General features: G+C 46.1%; 1 protein-coding gene across 3 annotated transcripts in view; it reads right to left on the bottom strand.

Moving 5' to 3' along the window:
• Positions 1-20,176, bottom strand: part of MYH10 (myosin, heavy chain 10, non-muscle) — a 122,200-nt gene that overhangs the window by 6,679 nt on the left and 95,345 nt on the right. For all 3 annotated transcript variants that reach the window (XM_010843030.1, XM_010843029.1, XM_010843031.1), the window contains 17 exons: positions 19,586-19,694; positions 19,366-19,497; positions 18,278-18,484; positions 15,832-15,969; positions 15,245-15,368; positions 13,910-14,081; positions 12,794-13,006; positions 12,335-12,479; positions 11,603-11,809; positions 11,092-11,196; positions 10,176-10,328; positions 9,559-9,807; positions 9,079-9,291; positions 7,383-7,595; positions 5,911-6,072; positions 857-985; positions 424-512 (listed from right to left, as the gene is read on the bottom strand). In XM_010843030.1, coding sequence (XP_010841332.1) covers positions 424-512; positions 857-985; positions 5,911-6,072; positions 7,383-7,595; positions 9,079-9,291; positions 9,559-9,807; positions 10,176-10,328; positions 11,092-11,196; positions 11,603-11,809; positions 12,335-12,479; positions 12,794-13,006; positions 13,910-14,081; positions 15,245-15,368; positions 15,832-15,969; positions 18,278-18,484; positions 19,366-19,497; positions 19,586-19,694 — 2,760 coding nt within the window. The remainder of the gene's footprint in view (positions 1-423; positions 513-856; positions 986-5,910; positions 6,073-7,382; positions 7,596-9,078; positions 9,292-9,558; positions 9,808-10,175; positions 10,329-11,091; positions 11,197-11,602; positions 11,810-12,334; positions 12,480-12,793; positions 13,007-13,909; positions 14,082-15,244; positions 15,369-15,831; positions 15,970-18,277; positions 18,485-19,365; positions 19,498-19,585; positions 19,695-20,176) is intronic.

Below are 20,176 nucleotides of genomic sequence, written 5' to 3'. Positions count from 1 at the left end.
AAAAAAAAAAAAAAAACCCCCCAAAACAGCCATTAAATGGAGAAAGCAACCTCTTAATTGTAAAAAAAAAAAAAAAAAACCCCAAAAATCTGACTTAATGAAACATACGTTGAGGGAAAGAGACCTAAAGAATGTGAAAGTGAGGCCCTGCACTGCAAGGCTGTGCAGTCCTGTGGAGGCCAGATAGGTTCTGAGGGCCTTTCCTGCACACCTGTGTAGACGTGACTATTGCAGGGAGGTGTGACCTGGCAGGGCTTCAGCCAGTTGGCTGAGGCCCAGCATCTCGTGCTCATCTCTCCAGACTTTGAACAGATAAGCAAACCAACCACTGACTCCCCAATGCCAGATGACCCCTGTAGCTGACTTAGTGCCTTTGAGGACCAGTGAGACACCCACCCCTTCCCACCTGTTCAGGAGACTCACTTGCCGGAGGCGCTATTGGCAATCTCGTCCGCCAGCTCGTCTCTCTCCTGCTCAGCATGTCGGCGGGCTCGCTCGGATGAGGCAAGTTCCTGAGTGAGTTCAGATTGTCATGTAAGCTCTGGCTGCTAAGTTTCCTTAAATGTGAGGTCTGACAGTGCCTGTAGGCTGCTGCCACCTTGCTTGAGGCACCAAGTGTGCCTCAAACTGTAAACAGATTTAAGAAATACACTATTCAACCTCTCTGTTTAGTCAGGTAGAACAATATCAAATGGGACCACTTTGCCCAAGTGAAGCAGTAAGATGGTCCAGCACCATATTAAAAAATGGTCAGTGAGATTACACTGGCTACAGAAACATTAAAATGTATTTATCTGGTCTTAGAGAAATTCCAAGGGCAAATATTTGTTAAGCAAATAAATGAATAAACACAAACCTCTTGCAACTGAAGGATTTCTGCTTCCAGGCTTTTCAGTTTCTTCTCACTCTCTTTGGATTGAGCAAAAATCTCATCCCGGGATGCACGAGCTTCTTCTAATTCACGCTGGTAGTCCTTCATCTGAGCCTAAGCATAAGGAGGAGGAAAGTTTTAGGGTAGTGTTTATTCTTATTTAAACATACCTTTCCCCCCAGATTATAAAATATGAATTTATTATAAACATAAATGTAGAAGTGATGAAAAAGAAAACATTCAAGTCAATATCCCTTATGAATATAGATGCAAAAATCCTCAACAGAATAGAAACCAACAAGATCCATCAACACATCCAAGTGGGATTTATCTGAGGAATTCAAGGTTGATTTGACATCCAACACAACTATGTGATCACTTCAATTGACACAGAAGCAATCTAATACCTTTCAATATAAAAACACTCAATAAACCTTTGACAAAATTCAACATCCATTTATGATAAAAACTCTCCAGAAAGCAGGCACAGAAGAAACATACCTCAACATAATAAAAGCCATATATGATAAACCCACAGCAAACACTACCCTCAATGGTGAAAAATTGAAAGCATTACCCCTAAAGTCAGGAGAACAAGACAAGGATGCCCACTCTCACCACTACTATTCAACATAGTTTTGGAAGTTTTAGCCACAGCAATAAAAGAAGAAAAAGAAATGAATCCAGATTGGAAAAGAAGTAAAACTCACTGTTTGCAGATGACATGCTCCGATACATAGAAAACCCTAAAGACTCCACCAGAAAATTACTAGAGCTAAATCAATGAATATAGTAAAGCTGCAGGATATAAAATTAATACACAGAAATCCCTAGCATTCCTATACACTAACAGTGAGAAAACAAAGAAATTAAGGAAACAATTCCATTTACCATTGCAATGAAAAGAATAAAATACTTAGGAATAAATCTATCAAAAGAAAAGACCTATATATAGAAAACTATAAAACACTGGTGAAAGAAATCAAAGATGACACAAATAGATGGAGAAATATACCATGTTCATCAGTCAGAAGAATCAATATAGTGAAAATGAGTATACTACCCAAAGCAATCTATAGATTCAATGCAATTCCTATCAAGCTACCAATGGTATTTTTCAGAGAACTAGAACAAATAATTTCACAATTTGTATGGAAATACAAAAAAACCTCGAATAGCCAAAGCAATCTTGAGAAAGAAGAATGGAACTGGAAGAATCAACCTGCCTGACTTCAGGCTATACTACAAAGTAACAGTCACCAAGACAGTATGGTACTGGCACAAAGACAGAAATATAGATCAGTGGAACAAAATAGAAAGCCCAGAGATAAATCCATGCACCTATGGACACCATATCTTTGACAAAGGAGGCAACAATATACAATGGAGAAAAGACAATCTCTTTAACAAGTGGTGCTGAGAAAACTGGTCAACCACTTGTAAAAGAATGAAACTAGAACACTTTCTAATACCATACACAAAAATAAAATGGATTAAAGATCTACATATAAGACCAGAAACTATAAAACTCCTAGAGGAAAACATAGGCAAACCACTCTCTGATGTAAATCATAGCAGGATCCTCTATGACCCACCTCCCAGAGTAATGGAAATAAAAGCAAAAATAAATGGGACCTAATTAAACTTAAAAGCTTTTGCACAACGAAGGAAACTATAAGCAAGGTGGAAAGACAGCCTTCAGAATGGGAGAAAATAATTGCAAATAAAGCAACTGACAATTAATCTCAAAAACATATAAGCAAATCCTGCAGCTCAATTTCAGAAAAATAAGCGACCCAATCAAAAAAATGGGCCAAAGAACTAAACAGACATTTCTTCAAAGACATACAGATGGCTAACAAACACATGAAAAGATGCTCAACATCACTCATTGTCAGAGAAATGCAAATCAAAACCACAATGAGGTACCATCTCACACTAGTCAGAATGGCTGCTATCAAAAAGTCTACAAACAATAAATGCTGGAGAGGGTGCGGAGAAAAAGGAACCTTCTTACACTGTTGGTGGGAATACAAACTAGTAGAGTCACTATGGAGAACAGTGTGGAGATTCCTTAAAACACTGGAAATAGAACTGCCATACGACCCAGCAATCCCACTACTGGGCATACAAACTGAGGAAACCAGAATTGCAAAAGACATGTGTACCCCAATGTTCATCGCAGCACTGTTTACAACAGCCAGGACATGGAAGCAACCTAGGCGTCCATTGGCAGACAAATGGATAAGAAATCTATGGTACATATACACAATGGAATATTACTCAGCTGTTAAGAAGAATGCATTTGAATCAATTCTAATGAGGTGGATGAAACTGGAGCCTACAGAGCGAGTAAGTCATAAAGAAAAACACCAATATATTAACGCATATATATGGAATTTAGAAAGATGGTAATGATGACCCTATATGCGAGACAGCAAAAGAGACACAGACGTAAAGAACAGACTTTTGGACTCTGTGGGAGAAGGTGAGGGTGGGGTAATTTGAGAGAATAGCATTGAAACATGTATATATATATATATTTTTCATGTATATTATCATATGTGAAACAGATCACCAGTCCAAGTTTGATGCATGAAACGGTGCTCGGGGCTGGTGCACTGGGATGACCCTGAGGGATGGGATGGGGAGGGAGGGTCAGGATGGGGAACACATGTACACCCATGGCTGATTCATGTGAATGTATGTCAAAAAACCCACCGCAATATTGTAAAGTAATTAGCCTCCAATTAAATTTCAAAAAAAATTAAAAAAACAAAATAAAAACAATAAGATAAAAACAATAAACTAAAGGCAACTTCCCCAACCCTGATAAAGGGAATCAATGAAATGAAAAACTAATATCATACTTAATGGTCAAAGACTGAATGCTTTTCCCTACAATAAGCAATGAGACAAGGATGTTTTTGCCCTTGCCGTTTCTGTATAACAATGTAATGGAGATGCTAGTCAAAGCATTTAGGCCAAGACAGGGAAATAAAAGATACCCAGATTGAAAAAGAAGAAATAAAACTTAGCTCAATTTGCAGATGAAAATATATAGAAAATCTTAAGGAATCCATTAAAAAAAAGTTACAACTAATAAACAAGTTCAGTGAGGCTGCAGCATACAGGATTAATCAATACAGTTAGTTCTCCATACCTGAACTCCACACCATGGATTCAACCAACAGTGGGTCAAAAATATTCAGGGGAAAAACATTCTCAGAAAATTTCGAAAAGCAAAACTTGAATTTGCCACGTGGGCAACCATTATCTTGTATCAGGTTGTTATGAGTAAACTAGAGTAAACTACAGATGATTTAAAGTATATGAGAAGATGTTCACAGGTTATATGCAAGTAATACAGCATTTTATATCAGGGACTTAAGCATCAGAGGATTTTGGTATCCACGGGGGCGGAGGGGTTGGTCCTAGAACCAGTCCCTCTCGGACACTGAGGGACAACTGTACAAAAATAATTGAAATTCAATACACTAACTGTAGAGACTGTAAATATTAACAAAGCAGCTATACTTAGCATCAAAAGGGTAAAATTTAGCTAATGTATAAGACTTGTATGCCAGAAACTAAAAGCATCATAGAAAAAAATGAAATAGCTCAATGGACTGATAGCCATGTTCATGGACCATGTTCGTGGAAAACTCAAGACCTTCGTGAGGATGGTAATACTCTCCAAATTGATGTACCGAGTCAACGTAAAATAGGAATCCTGGCTGGCTTAGGGGAGGCAGGGGGTAGAAACTGACAAGCTGATCCTAAATGGAATTGCAAGGAGCCCGGAACAGCAGTTATGGAAAAGAAAGTTGGAGAAGTCATACTTCCCAAGTGCAAAACCTGTAAAGCCATGGTAACCAAGACTCTGTGGTCCTGGCAGGACACAGAGATCAAGGAATAGAACTAAGAGTCCAGAAACAGACACAAGTCTGTGGTCAGCTGATTTCTGACAAGAGGGCCAAGAGAGTTTCAATGGGGAAAATCTTTTTAACAAATGGTGCTGGGACAATTGAATATCCATATCCCAAAGAATGAAATTGGCTTCTTATATCAAACTACATAATAAAAAATGAAGAGGATTTAGAAAGAGCCAGAAGTATAAAACTCGACAGTCATGTCTGACTCTGTGACCCCATGGACTGCATACAACTCTTAGGAGAAAACACAGGACTAAATCTTCAGGACCCTGGATTAGGTAGTGGCTTCATAAATAGTAAAAACAGAAGAAACAAAAAATAATCTGAACTCCATCAAAACAAAAAACTTTTGCACTGTAAAACAGTACCACTGAGGGAGTGAATAGATAATCCAGAGAATGGAATAAGAGGCAGAATCACCAAGGCCAAAGGAATGGAAATTTTCTAAAGCTTTTGTCTTTCCCTCCAGAGAAGTGTGTCCTTGTACGAGAGAGCCCATCACATCCTGCCAATATAGCAAGTTACTACAGAAATCACTTTGTCACTGTGACAGTGAAAACCAGCGTGCCATCTGAGTAGCTAAAGCGATGCTGACTGGACAGAAAGGCGCAGCTGGAGGAGGAGCAACATGGAGCTGCTCAACGACTGCTTCTGCAGACCACGCAGCAGGTGGGCCTGCCGTGTCCCCCTAACCACGGGAGTGGCTCACGGTCCCGGTCGATAAAGTCGACACCACCTACTCTCAGTGGGTGGCTGTGTGTTTAGTTGACCACGAGACGTTATTCAGAGCCCCAAGAGCTTGTCCCTCAATGAGTGCCCACCTGGCAACTCTACCTCACTCAATCCAAATGGGGCCAAGCCCACCCTGTAGACGCTGAGCTATACACCTACCATCTTTATGGCTTATGGCCCCAGCCTACAGCTGAGGATGACAGCAGCCCTGTGCCCTGCAGCAGTGACGTGGCAACGCTGAGCCCACCAGCACGATGGAGGCTGGATGCTGCCCAGAGCCTTCTCTCCAGCATCACTGGCCATGTCGTGCTCAGTGGTCTCAGCAGGGCCCGATGACCCCACCATCACACCCTGATGGCTGGTGGCACTCACCTGGAGTTTGCGGAGCTGCTTGATCACTTCATCCCTTGCTTTGTTAGCTGCCTCGATTTGAGCCTCCAGGTCCTTCAGGTCTATTTCCATTTTCTTCTTCGAGGCAACAGCCAGGGCCCGCTGTTTCCGCTCATCCTCCAGCTCTGCCTCAAGCTCCCGCACCTGACAGGCAGTGTCAGGATACATCAGACCCGGTATCCTCACACAGAGAACAGGCCCATGGGGGCTCGGCTTACTCAGGACGGGGGCTCTCTGCCTCCAAGCAGTTATTATTATTAGCAGCTGAATTTGTACAGAGAAAACTATAAACATCTCCACCTGGTACAAATCATTTCCATTGACCGACTGACCATGGCGAGAGTGTGTAAGGAGGCAGAATCCCTGATCTCAAGCTCCTAGTCCAGGTGATACAACGAGAATGGAAGGCACAAGATAAGCTCCTAGGGAAGCTCCCCACTTGCCCCACAACAGGGACACCCCAGCCCCAGCAGAGGGGCCCACGTGTCAACCACATGGGCAAACAGCTTGGACGCACTCCCTCCAGCCCCAGTTAGCCCTTCAGATGATGGATGCTCCCTGCTAATAAGCTGATTCAGAATTCCCAACTCACAGAAACTCATTTAATGTGTGCTGTTTTAAGTCACTAAGCTTGAGCTAATCTGTTATCTAGCAATAAATGACTAATAAAATGTTAGTGGACCAAAAATAAGAAAGTGTCCCAGATCCAAGACTTGATACCATGAACTCCAAGGGAATGTTAAAGTGACAGTCGCTCAGTCATGTCCGAGACTTTTCAACCCCATGGACTATACAGTCCATGGAATTCTCCAGGCCAGAATACTGGCGTGGGCAGCCTTTCCCCTCTCCAAGGGGTCTTCCCAACCCAGGGATCAAACCCAGGTCTCCCGCATTGCAGGTGGTTTCTTTACCAGCTGAACTATCAGGGAAGCCCTTGGGAATGTTTCACTTTAAAATTTTAAATTAGAAATTTAAATGCACTCAGAAAAGTATATAAATTGTAAGTGCCCAAGCAATGTTTTCAAATAACAAAAATGTAAATACTTAGAGTTTTCCCTTTAGAGTGGTTTAAAGAGGACATGCAATCTGACCTTCAGAATATTCTGAATCACCTTGTCAGGTATGTACTGATTCTTCCCTTTACTGACACTTGTAAGACTCCCAGAACTTGAACCTGACTACATGTCCCTGGACAGCCCACTGGCTTTTAAGTAGTAATGATAATCTGAGAAATAGGAAATAAAACCAATTACATTATATTTTAAAGATAAAGTTATATGACCCAATAAATTTCCTGGAAATCAAAACCAATTACGTTATATTTTAAAGATAAAGTTATATGACCCAATAAATTTCCTCCAGCTACTATGTTCCAACGCAAATATCACTGGCCAAAAACTGGTCTTTGAGCACAAACAAGGGCCTGTTCTGGGGGCCACACCTCTAAGATCTACCTGTTTAATGAGCAGCCGCTTCTTTTCCTCATTCTGCTCATCCCTGGTCTGCAAGTCTCTCTCAAACTGGGCTTTCATGGCTTGCATGTTGACCTCTAGGCGAAGCTTGGCGTCTTCTGTAGCCTGGAGCTCATCTTCCAGCTCCTCCAGTTGGGTCCTCATTTCCTCCACCTGCTGCTCTAGGGCCCGTTTGGATTTCTCAAGTTCATGAACCTAGACCACAGGAAGAAGCACAGGTATGACCCTTGGAGGGACATGCATGGACAGTAGTTCCTGTTATATAGCCAACCCCCCAGGCATCCCCCCACCCTGACCCGGCCGCTGCACTAGTCATCTCAGAGTGCACCATCTGAATGATAGGCCTGGCATCATGCACGTGTGCTCTACCATGGATCATGCAGCTGAGAGATCTCTAAAAGCTGATGATCAAAGAAGAGCATGGTGTCAGGGCAATGGCCTGTTGATTGGCCACTGGCCTGCGGTCTCACAGCAGCTCCCTCTTGCTGTGGTGAAGATCATTTGTGTTGGAAATGCACATGTGCAGATTTTTAAATATGAAGGTGTGTGAATCCTAGGAAGCAGGACAGTACAATAGAGGTCTGACCTTTCTCTGGACAGAGATCCCCACCATGCACACATGTACTAAGTTCTCTGTGCCCAGCACTAGCTGGGCGCTCCCCGTCATGTTCCCTTTGATCTCAGAGATGACCCCCAGGCAGGCATGTGCAGGCACTATTATTATGTGTCCCTTTGGGCTTCATGGCCATGTTGGTTCTCCTGAGGACAGAAGACGCCTTAGGACGTGACGAGGCCTGTGTCTCTTGGTGCCTGGCACTTCACAGGCACAGAGGAAATGTTTTTGCAAAGAATGTGTGACTATCGTTTATTCTAGAGAAAACCAATAAGGAACAAGAAGATGGACTCAGTGCTGGAATTTTCTCTTTGCACTTTACTATGTAATCCTGGCCATTTCTATGCTAGGGGGCTCTTGTCCACTGGGCTGTAGAAGATTCAACAGGAAGGGCAGTCCCACACCCTCATTGTATGGCCAGACAGCCCATGTCCCAGGAAAATGAGATTTTATTTTTAGAGAGGACTGTGTTTTTCAGAGCACATCTGTAGCAGCTTCATGAAATAGCTAAGTATCATGTCCATTGGACACAAGAGGAAATGTGGAGAGGCTGAATGGAGCTGGGGGAGAGTCAAACCCTGAACCTGTTCTGACCCCCAGGCCTGGGTCCCCATCGCTCTCCTCAAACCTTCGACACTAAGGGAGGGATACAGGGTGAACAAACATCAGGGCAGCGTCGGGGAAGGCGTGTGCAGCTGGGGGATAAGGGGTTCCCCTGGCTCCTCTCCAGGTTTCCCACTGTGTGCAGGAGACAGACCCCACTGCCCTCAATCTGAGGCAACTTCTGATACTTGGGTTTGATAACCACCCATGACCCAGGGACAAAGAAACACTCCATTCACAGGGCCCCCGTGAGGATACAGGTTACGGTGGGGAGGGTCCGTGGAAACCACGTGAACGGCCTGCCTGGCTTTGGCGCAGGTAACTGGGAACAGACAGGAGAAAACCTGACAGCTCATCCCGGGAGACGCTGACGTGATGGGCTGAGACCACCTCGTCCATGTCGCTCTGGGCTGGCCCTTCCCAGAGCTGCTGCCCCCCAACAGCCTGGGCCCTGGCACTCACGTTCTTGCCCACATCGTCCTTGGAGCTCATGAGGTCCTCCATGTCCGCCCGCAGCTGCTTATTCTGTCGCTCAGCCTCCTCCCTGGCCTCCAGGGCCTCCTCCAGGGCGCGGGCCAGGGACAGGGCTTTGGTCTCCTTCTCTCGGGCCTCTGCCTCTGCCCGGTCGCGCTCTTCTGCGTAGCGGGCAGAGATGTTCTTCTCTTCCGCTAACAGCTACACGGGATGGTGTCAGGAAACAGTAAAGATCAATGTTGGACTTCTCTCATTTGCTGCATGTCTGATTTATAGCGGAGAATACCACTAGATCATGGGTGTTCTCCTATTTCCTCCTTTATACTGAACTTTTTCCAGTTTTGCTACAAATACATCTTGTTTTAAATAAGGGATTATTTTAAACCCAAACGATCAAAGTGAGGGCTGTGCTAGGAGGAAACGTGGGGTGCTGGCCCTGGAGCCTGGGGTTGGGAGTGTGGGCCCCACCTGATCAAACTTCTTCTGCTTCTTCTCCAAGTTGGAGACGATCTGGCGCTGGTGGTCCAGGTCTACCAGCAGGTCATCCAGCTCCTGCTGCAGGCGGGTCTTGGTCTTCTCCAGCTTGTCATAGGCCAGGGCCTTCTCCTCCAGGCGCTGGCTCAGCACCTCCACATCCTTGAGGAGCTTCTTCTTGGCTTCTTCCAAATTTTCAATTGTCCCCAGGTCATCATCTACTTTCTTCTTGGTATCCGTCAACTAAAAGAGAAAAGATCAACATTAAAGAACTCACCTGAATTACACATTTGAGGAAAAAAGGTAAAACTTGTTTTCATTATCTTGTGAGAAGAAATAAAACAAGTCAATACTTTGTGACTCTGAGCAAATGAATCTTAGACCATAAACTTCTTCACTAACCATCTACACACAATGAATGGACTGGAACCTTACATCTCCCAGCATTGTAACCAGCATAGGGTCAGTGTGTGATGAGGTTGAAGAAAATACACTTAAGGGGTTTCACTTAGGACAAGGCCCACTTAACTGTCCCAAATGGAGCTGGAACCACCCAGCAGGACAGGGACATGACCCACGTGGAGGCCCACAGTCCCCATGGCCTCGCGCACCTGGGCCTGCAGGGCCTGCAGCTGCTTCTCCAGGCTCCTCCTGGCCTCCTCCTCTTCCTCCTGCTGCTCCTGGAGGCTGCTCCTCTCCTCCTCCAGCTGCCGGATCCGACTGCTCAGGTTCAGTTTCTGGCGCGTCTCCTCCTGAAGAAGCTCCTGTTCATTTTGATAGAAGGTCAGTACTCAGGTTATAGTCATTACCCAAACCACCATGTCCTTGTTAAAAATACGGAGTGTGAGGAATACCCAGTGATAACAAGTGATTTTAAAACACATGATCATTTAAACAGCGCCCTTAATACAAGAGTGCTTTAAACTTGTTCACTGGAGAATACCCTGGTGGTCCAGTAGGTTAGGACTCTGAGCTTTGTCACTGTCCAGGGCATGGGTTCAATCCCTGGTTGGGGAACTAAGATCCCCAAAACCAAGTGGTGGCCATAAAAACACCACCACAAAATCAATCCTGTCCCCAAGCAATGGCAACACCACCCCCAGGGGCCAGGGCCAGGGACCTGCAAGCTTCCCTTTCCCACATCCTTCATCACTTCATGAATCCCTTTCTGCTGCTCTCAAGTCAGCGGAATGGGTCAAAAACCATAAGAAAACCATCTCATTCAACACGGCCAGCAATGCAAGAGCATACAACAGGACCACCGCCTGGTGAACCACACCCCAGGCAGCGCCCAGGTGGCTGGCCAGAGCCCCATCCCAGGCGCCCACACAACCTACAGACAAGGAAACACGGGCTCTAGGGGAGGGCTCTTCAAGGCTTGTGGTACAAGATGGTTGAAAATAAAAGTAAAACAGGAAATCAGAAAGAGGTGATAAGAGGCCAGTTCTGGGATGAGCGTGTTTCACCAGCTCACAGATGATAGAAACAGGAGAGTTATGATGAAAACCCTTCCCACCCCCAGAATACCTGTGTGTCTTGGAGCTGAGACTCCAGACCAGCTGCATCCTTAGCAAATTTAATACCCTTCTTCTCTGCTTCTTCTAGAAGAGTTGAGACATTATCCAATTCATTCTGCAAGGAGGAATAAAAGATCAGACTCCCTTCAACAGTGGTCAGATAGAAAAGAGTGGTGATTCTGTTATGGAAAAACTGCATCTTTTTGACCAACCCAATAGTGTCCACAATCACGTGAGCAAAGGGACGGCACATGGAAGATGCAGCAGTCTTGGCCACAGAGGGTGGGGAAGGCTCTGGGCTGCCTGTCTGCAGCTCTACCCGAGAACTGCCAGCTGAGTCCCAGAAGCAGTCGAGCTAGTCACGTCCTCATCTACCAGACTCATCTGGGGGTGATGTGAGCTTTAAGTGGGAGAACCAACACAAGGAGCCTAATGTGTGCTGGGGGCTGCCTGTGTGCCCCTGAATGTCAGTCCCTGCCCGACACTGAGGGTGATGTCTGGGAATGGTTTACCAGGCCTACCTGTAACTTATTGGCTTTCTCAGCCAGCTCCACCCTGAGTCTGTCTCCCTCTGAGACCTTGGCGTGGAGCTCCTGGACCTGGGCGTCCAGCTTCTTCCTCTTGTGCTCGGACTCAGCCTTGACCTGCTGCAGCACCTTGACCTCGCACGCCAGCTCCTTGTTGTCGGTCTCCAGGCCCTGCTTGTTCTTTTCCAGATTTGCTTTGAACTAGGAGAGGGGAAGAAAAACAGTTCACTAGCAGTTTTATAATGAAGGCCACAGAGGGCGCTGCTCTGGTATCTGGAGAACTGTGCTGGCACTGGGTGAGCCTGCAGTCCACCTCTGTTGAATGAATGAATGCAAACACTTGTTCTGAGTGTGGAGATGTCTGCTGCATGAACATACCACTCAGGACAGCAGATATAGATACGGGGGAGGGTGGGGGGGCCGTTCTGGAAGCCAGCACGAGACCCGGAAGCGGGAACAACGAACAAAGGCGCCCTGTGTGGTGCCTGGGACAGATCAGAGGTGGGGGATGGGGGTGGAGGAGGCACCAGGTGAGCGAGGGCAGGACACCAACTGTTCAAGGTTTTGCACTGAGTCATCAGGAGGAAGCAGGTGTCAGTGAGGAGATACCGAGAGGACCAGGACTGGAGACCAGAGCTGACCCACCCAGCTCAGGGGTGTGTGGCTCTCCCAGGCCAGCAGCGTGCTTTCAGAGCCCAGCCGCTGCCGTGCCCCGTGGCCCCCTACCCTCTTGGCCTGCTCCAGCTGCTCCGACAGCTCCTCCAAGGCGGTCGCATGCCTCTGCCTCATGTCCTGGATCTGAGCCTCGTGGCTCTTCGTTTCCTCCTCGAGAGCCTTCTTCAGCTCCGCCACTTCTTGTTCTCGTTTTGTACTACAGACATTAAATTAGCTCAGAGTTAGTCGAATGATTAAATTACAGTTCTGCTTTTGTCCGAAATATGAGTGGGTTCCTCTGGCTATCTCACATGATGTTCTCCAGCAGGCTGGCACGTCCATCACCGTGAGCAGCTTTCTCTAGAAACGGGGCTTTCTGGTCACCGCCCCCCCCACCATGTGCCCTGGGTCGTCCACCCGCACACCTGTGCTCCTGCCACAGGCTGGATGGGTTCTGACCCCCGAGGTGTGTTTCCTGCTCCCCCTGCCGTTGTCTCCAGGAGGGAGAGGACATGCCCCACCCCCGCTCACCGCAGTTCCTGCTGGGCCGCCGTGGTGTCCAGCGTGTCCTCCAGCTCCGTCTTGAGTGCCTCCAGCTCCTCACTCAAGTCCCTCTTCTGCTTCTCTGCTTTGTTCCTCGAGGCCTTCTCAGATTCAAAGTCCTCCTGCAGCTCGGCGATCTGGGCCTGCAGCTCTCGCACGACTTTTAGTGCGTTGTTCTTGTGTAGCGTCTCGTCGTCACCCCTGCGCAGGACACCCGGGCACAGGAGGCACTCAGAGCCAGCGCCCGGGGACTCCTCCCATGGGGCCCCATCACACACCCCTCCACCCTCAGACATGGCCCGGGCAGGGGTGGCTGCACCCACGAGCGGCTCGGGCCCAGAGCTGCTATTAGGATGGGGCTCAGGCCCTGTCCAAAGGGCTCACGGGCACAAAAAGGTAGGACCTTCTAACTTTAATGATTATTTAAAAATTCCCTCAAGCACAATGTTCCTCTAATTAAGCAGAGCCACCACCTTCATTCCTTCCACCCTATGCTTCTCGTTCCTCTGGCGCACCTTGCTGCTCACATGCGGGGCTCAGTGTAGGTGGAGTTCTGACGGGGGAGGTGGGATGCTGATGCATTATGGGGGTGGAGAACTGTAGTTCTGGGTTCTAAGCAGTCACCTGCTAAGGGGCCAGAGACCAACAGCAATTGCAGAGGAGAATTTCTAAGATTTTCCTGATCATAATAAATTATAAACAGCCAAATATTAATAGTTATCTTGATAAAGAAATGAAGTATCAGGTATAACTATACTTATACTATATGACTTCCATTCTATAACTGAATGTTTAAGGACTGAACACCAACCTATGCTAGATGCAGGAGGGAGGGGTTTAATTCCTGAAAAGTGATTTCCTCGAAACTTGTAAAACATACTGTTTTACAAGTTATACTGTACAGAAACCAGAATATTTGATATGGTTAAAACCATTTGATCTGGTGTAGATTTCCAAGGATTTCATGATATGACTCATGATTTTTGAATATAAATACCAAGAAAGGCTGGTGAGCTTTTCTGGCTGCCTTGACACAAAGGCTCCCAAGTTCCCCAGGTCCTTATGTCCCCCTAACCACCAGGAAGCCACGTGTCTAGTGCACACCTGGCCAGGGCGCCCTGCAGCTCCTCCTCTTTCTTGGCCACCTGGATCTTAAGCTCGTCAATCTGCGCCTGGAGCTCGGCGATCTGGTCTTGCAGGTCCGTGGTCTCCCCGTCCAGTTTCCTTTTGGCCTTCTCCAGCTCCTGGCGCGTCTTCTCCTCCTTCTTTAAGCGCTCTTAGGGCAAGATACAAGAAGCTCTTCAACACACTGAACATCACTCCATAGGGACACATTCAAAACACAGACTGGTTAGAGTCGAAAACAAGCCACTGTATTCTAAAGCCTGTTGCTGCCTTAGTATCATCTGCGGGTAAGAATGGTTTATGGGAAGAATCTCATGCTGAGAATGAGGACAACAAAATCCCAAATATTTTCTAGAAACCACTTATTTCCTCCGGTTATAAAAGATCTGGGGACAGCAGGGTGATTGGAGCTACACTCTTGCTCCCTCAGACACCTGTGTGCAGCTGCTGGTCAAAGGGAGGGTTTTCTGTGCTCCTAACTTCCACCCTGATGTTTCTTTTGCGTAAGGCAATGATTTGGATTTTGCAAAAAATTCTAGCATTTCCTGACATGACTTGGGCCATCAGAGTGAGACACTGCCAGCCTCCACATACTCTCCTGTCTCTGCCATTCCTGTGTCAGCAGTTGTCCCTTTGTGAAGTGAGAACCAGGCACCTTAACATAGCGTTTAAACACATCCAAGTTCAACAGCCTGCGTGGCTCCAACGTGACTTAGATCCCAACTGTGCCCACCAAAGGGCAGTGTGTATTACCACAGAAACTGACTTTAAAAAATCAAAGTTTAAGATAATTTAGTGCCTTTCCATCATAAATATTAGTATTTGGTGACTAGGCAAAGGACAGTCCCATTTAAGAGGCCTAGTCTAGCAAACCCAAACTGATGAGCAATCCTCATGTACATTTACTATTACGGCATGTTCTGATGTAAGTTATCTGGGCTTCCCTGATAGCTCAGCTGGTGAAGAATCCATCTGCAATGCAGGAGACCCCAGTGTGATTCCTGTGTCGGGAAGATACGGAGAAGGGATAGGCTACCCACTCTAGTATTCTTGGGGTTCCCTGGTGGCTCCACTGGTAAAGAATCCACCCACAGTGTGGGAGACCTGGGTTTGATCCCTGGGTTGGGAAGATGCCCGGGAGAAGGGAAAGGCTGCCAATTCCAGTATTCTGGCCTGGAGAATTCCATGGGCAGTATAGTCCATGGGGTCGCAGAGTCAGACACCACTGAGCAACTTTCAATTCACTGATATAAGTAAAATCTTAAAGGCTAACATGTCATAGTCCTACAATTTCTCTAACCCCCAAACACTAACCTTCTAAATCCGAGATCATTACTTCTTGCTTATTCCTGATTTTGGCCAAGTTTTTTGCCTTTTCTTCCTCTTCAGCCAGCTGAGAGGAACATTCTGCAATGCGATCTTCCATGAGTTTCTTTTCCTGAACAAGAAAAACAGCTTTAGAAAAGGCATTCGAAACGACAATTGGATTTGACTGTTACTTAGGAAACAAGTATTACTAATATGGCACTATGTCCCCCAGCAGACTGTATATTCCAAAAAAGGGCAGAAAAGGAAGGACCACTTGTTGTGGGACAACCCCCGGAGCTCAGCCTGCAGAGCCCCGCAGCCAGTGCTCGATCAGTGACCACAGAGAGGGGATCAAGGTGAGGGATCCACGTGCAGGTTAAACCATCTCAGCGATTACAAGGCTGTCTGGTGAATTTAGAAAGTGAAATAGTTTCTGCCTTTAGACATCTATAGTCTGTGTAGTACAGACTATAAATCCAGAGAGACTTAAGAGAGAAAACTGAGTAAATGAAATCCCAAGATTTCCTGAAAGTGTTGACATTAAGTATTTTCCATATTCTCAGATCAGCTCTTCAATGGAAATACTCCCTTACTTTGATAAACTTGGAGTTCTGGTCCTCCAGAAGCAGAATCTCTTCTTCCATCTTCTTGATCTTGGCCTCCGCCGTCACCTTCTCCAGCTGCAGCTTCTGGCGAGCCCCCTCCTCCTCATCTAGCTGCTCCTCCAGGTCCTGGTAAAGGAGCCATGTGGTCAGTCTCCCTGCTTCCTCCACGAGACTCCGTACACACCAACCATCAAGGAGTTCAGGTCACAACAAAATACCAAGTTTTGATTTTCAAAATAGCAAGGATATTTTTTAAAATGTAAAATGTAATTATGTGAAACAGACACTTGTATGCACTATAGGTTAAGTACAAAGTGGATCAATCCTTCTAGAAGCCAGCATGGGAAAAACAGCTGCTCTGGAAAAGAGCATTTCTTTTAAAAGGCAATTTCAGGAAAAGTCATATGTGACTTTTTAAAAAACCTGTAGCAAAGTGTTATTTACCATATCGAGGAGCTATAAACATACTTAAAGTCTTGGTAATTAAAAGTGGGTATATTTGTAAAATGGAATAACATATAGTAATTACAACTCATATTTTAGAATAGTTAACACAGGACACATACTTACCTCATTGATCAGAGATGTATTTATATGTATTTGGGGCCACAAATGTTAGTTTATGCAAAAATCACTGTCAGTAATGTGTTGATTTATTCTACTATGTATGTCCGGCCGATAGAGAAGAGAAAGAGAACTCAGAAACAACAGAAACAGTACAAGTGGTTGAAGAAGGGCTGCCTCAGGTCACGCCAGGTTCACAGCGTGAATGCATCACCAAACTGGGTGGGATTCCAGCATTTACGCACAGTTTTACTGCAATGGCTTCTCTTTATTTCATACTTTACCTTAGTGTAGCTAATAAACATGTGTATCAACAGGATTCGACATAATTGCTGAAGTTTATCACAACTGGTTTTGGAATGAAACCTTTGCACTAGATTAACTACTGGGAAAAACTTCAAGCGCACAGTAAGTTGACAGTAGCATGCTGAACTTGACACAGAGGCGTCAGCCCACACTGAGTGAAGTAATACCACGGAAATGAGCACACACTCGTCAACAAAGGGAACATGGAAACTGTCGACAATACCACCAGAACGCACCACTGTTGGTGAATATTATTCTAGGGCTTCTGCACAGTCCCGTATAAAATCATATGTAAAGTTTGTAAGTTATATATAAATACTTTTAGTTAGAGCTTATTGTATATATTCTTTTACAACTCTATTATGTTATTAATACCCGTAAAAATAAACATCTTTTTAATTTAAAACTGTATATTACCATAGTTTAAGAATCCCCCGTTGTTAGATAGTAAGTAGGCTTCCATTGATTTGTGGTTAGAATAAAGTCCTAGAACTAGAATTGCTGGATTAATGTGTACTGTTTACAGTTTTTGTGTTACTCTGCCAACCTACTAGAGGATGCTTGAAAGCTGTCTGTGTTGAAGAGTGGAGAGAGTCTGGATAAATTACCATACTGGGTATTTGTCAAGGAAACAATACGGTCTCTTTCATGGCTTTGAGAAATGTCTGAATTGTTTGTGCTTTGCAAAGATAACCTAAGTGATGGGAAAAAATTAAGGGAGAGACCTAGCAGAAAGCAAGTCTGGCCCTAGACCCATGAAAAGTGGTGTTAGATATAGAAACACTGACGCTCAAGGCCATACTGGATAGGCTGGGGTGAGGTTCAAGGAGAAAAAGCAGCGGGTGAGCTGCAGGGTACAGGCACAGTTACTGCTGTCTCTATCAGTCGTCTGGGTATTCAGTCAGAGAGAGCGCTGTGCTTCATGTGAGGGCAGCTCCATCTCCATAAGGAAGTAGCTACCAGGGACTTCCCTGATGGTCCGCTGGCTAAGACTCCACACTCCCAATTCAGGGGGCCTGGGTTCAATCCTGGGGGCAGGGAACCAGATCCTGCACGCCACAACTGAGACCTAGCGCAGCCAAGTAAATAAATAAAGCAGTTACCACAAAGGTGGCTTTGTGGCTTATTCTGGTTCCTGGCCACCTCCTGCATCAGCACTGAGCATTTCTTATGACCAAACCACCTCACAGGTGCCTCACTAATGACTGCAGTGAGCAGCAGAATTAATTGTATTAATGGTAATACAAAGGAAAAGGTCAGCCTCAGCCCCCACACACCCTGGCATGTTTCTCCTCTGAATCACTTTGCATCCTATAAGGTGTTAATAAGAACATACGGAAAAAAAACACAAAAAACAGTCCCATTCAAAAGAACAAATCTATGTTTGAAGGAACCCAGTACGTGTGTGATTCGAATGCTGGTCATCTTTTAAGGGTGGGGACTCACCACTTAGGCTCCTCTTGCTCCTCAGTGAACACGAGAATCCAAACCCACAACATCTATTCACTCAACAGATACACTTGGAAAACCCAGACCGGAATCCTATGAGAACGGCCACCGATACCTGAATGTGTGCTTGCATTTTCTTCTTTTCATTTTGGAGGATTTGGTTTCTTTCTTCTTCTTCTTCTACCCTAGACTCCAAGTCATGGAGAATCTCTTCTAATTCCTGCTTCTTAGCGGCAAGTCTGGCCCTCATCTCCTCTGCTTCGGCAAAGAGCTCGGTCTCCGCCTGCAGCTGCTCTGCCAGGATATTCTTCTCCTCCAGCAGCTGCAATCACAACAAAGTGCCCACTGCTGTGACTGGCTGGTTAGCACGAGGGACGGTCACTGGAGGGACTGCAGTGGTCAGGGCACGTCACCAAAGAAACCCAGGGTTAAACATATATATCACGGACCACACTTTCAAAATATGTCTTCAGCGCAAGCAAAATAAGCTGAATGAAAACATTATGGATTGTTTTTGTTGTCTCAAGTTATCCTGAATAGTACACATTAAATTCGTGCTATTTTAAGAACTCCTGTTCTTACTATTAAGGTAATTCACAAAAGTGCCAAGGAATTGGAGGAAAATACTATGCAAATGCTATCAAGTTAGCACAAAGACAGTGACTCTATATACACACACACACATACATTCTGGCCTCTGTTACTACAGTTTTTGGCCCTGAACACATTAGTCCTGTCACTTCAACCACAAACACTTCCCAGGTCTCTGCTCTGTCCATGAAGCACAGTTCCTAAGAACGGGATGTGGATGCATGACCACTGTGGCTGGAGAAGAGGCAGGTGGGGGCCTTGAACAATCTCATCCTTTTACTTTTTTGTGTTTCCCTCGTGAGCCACAGAAGGTGACAATACTGGGAGGAGTCTCACAGGTGTTAAACACACACCTGAGAGCAAGTGTGATCACCTGTGTGTCAAAGAGTGCCCGAGGCAAACATGCAGGAGGTCAAGCTGATTCCTGTGTATAGAAATCCCAATGCCTGGCCTAGGGCATCTGCTCCCTCTAGGTTCAAACGGCTGTGCTTTGGAAAGGAGTGGAAAATACACATAAAGTAAGACGCTGTTTACTGATAATTCACTGGGTGGTTCCTGCCAGCAGGAACGAGCATCTTCACTCTAGGCCATGTGGGAGCTGGTGAGCCGTACCTGTTGGTGCTTCCTCTCCATCTCCTCCAGCTCCCCTTCCACCTTCGTCTGCTTCTCTTTCACCTTCAGCAGCTCTTCATCTTTGGCCTGGAGCTCCTCCTCTTGACGAGTGACTTGTAGGAGTGGTTTCACCTAGGACAATGCACACCCAATGTTGCATCCCCGCTACCCCCCGGGGCTCCCCTGGCCCCGCCTGCCGTCCGGGGAGCCAGGCGCCCACCTTGGTGAAGACGCGCCACCACTGCCAGTGCCGCAGCTTCAGGTACGCGGCACAGTTGCGCTGCAGCACCTTCAGGGCACTCAGCTGCTGCTGCTTCTTGGCGAAGGCCCTGAAGAAGAGGAGGGAAAACTGGTTCAAGAAACCCTGTTTGTGTTTTTGTCCTGCTGATTAACAACGACAGTCACCTCTCCCAGCTCTGGAGGCCGAAGGCCAAGCCGTAGTCCTGGCAGATTCCCTGTGTGAGGACCCACTTCCTCACCAACAGCTGTCTTCTCGCTGTCACCTCACATGGTGGAGGAACAAGGAAGCTCTCTGGGGTCTCACTCACAAGGGCACTAATCCCATTCATGAGGGCCCTACCTTCATGCACTAATCACCCCTAAGCACCCCCCCCCCGCCACAAACACTATCCCTCTGGGGATTAGATTCCAACCTAGGAATTTGAGGGACATATCCAGTCTATGGCAAATAAGAGAACTGTGTTAGACAGCTGTTGTCATGGAGACTCACTAGAGGCAAACGATCCAGGAGGGCTGGGCTGGCGGTCAGGGATGTGATCACATCCCCGCTGGATCACTGGCCTGCTCAGCT

This window comes from Bison bison, unplaced genomic scaffold, assembly GCF_000754665.1.
Source record: "Bison bison bison isolate TAMUID 2011002044 unplaced genomic scaffold, Bison_UMD1.0 scf7180017864180, whole genome shotgun sequence".
In the NCBI taxonomy this organism is placed as follows: domain Eukaryota; kingdom Metazoa; phylum Chordata; class Mammalia; order Artiodactyla; family Bovidae; genus Bison; species Bison bison.
The sequence above is the reverse complement of the archived record's forward strand: the minus strand, read 5'-3'. Positions and strand labels throughout refer to the sequence as shown.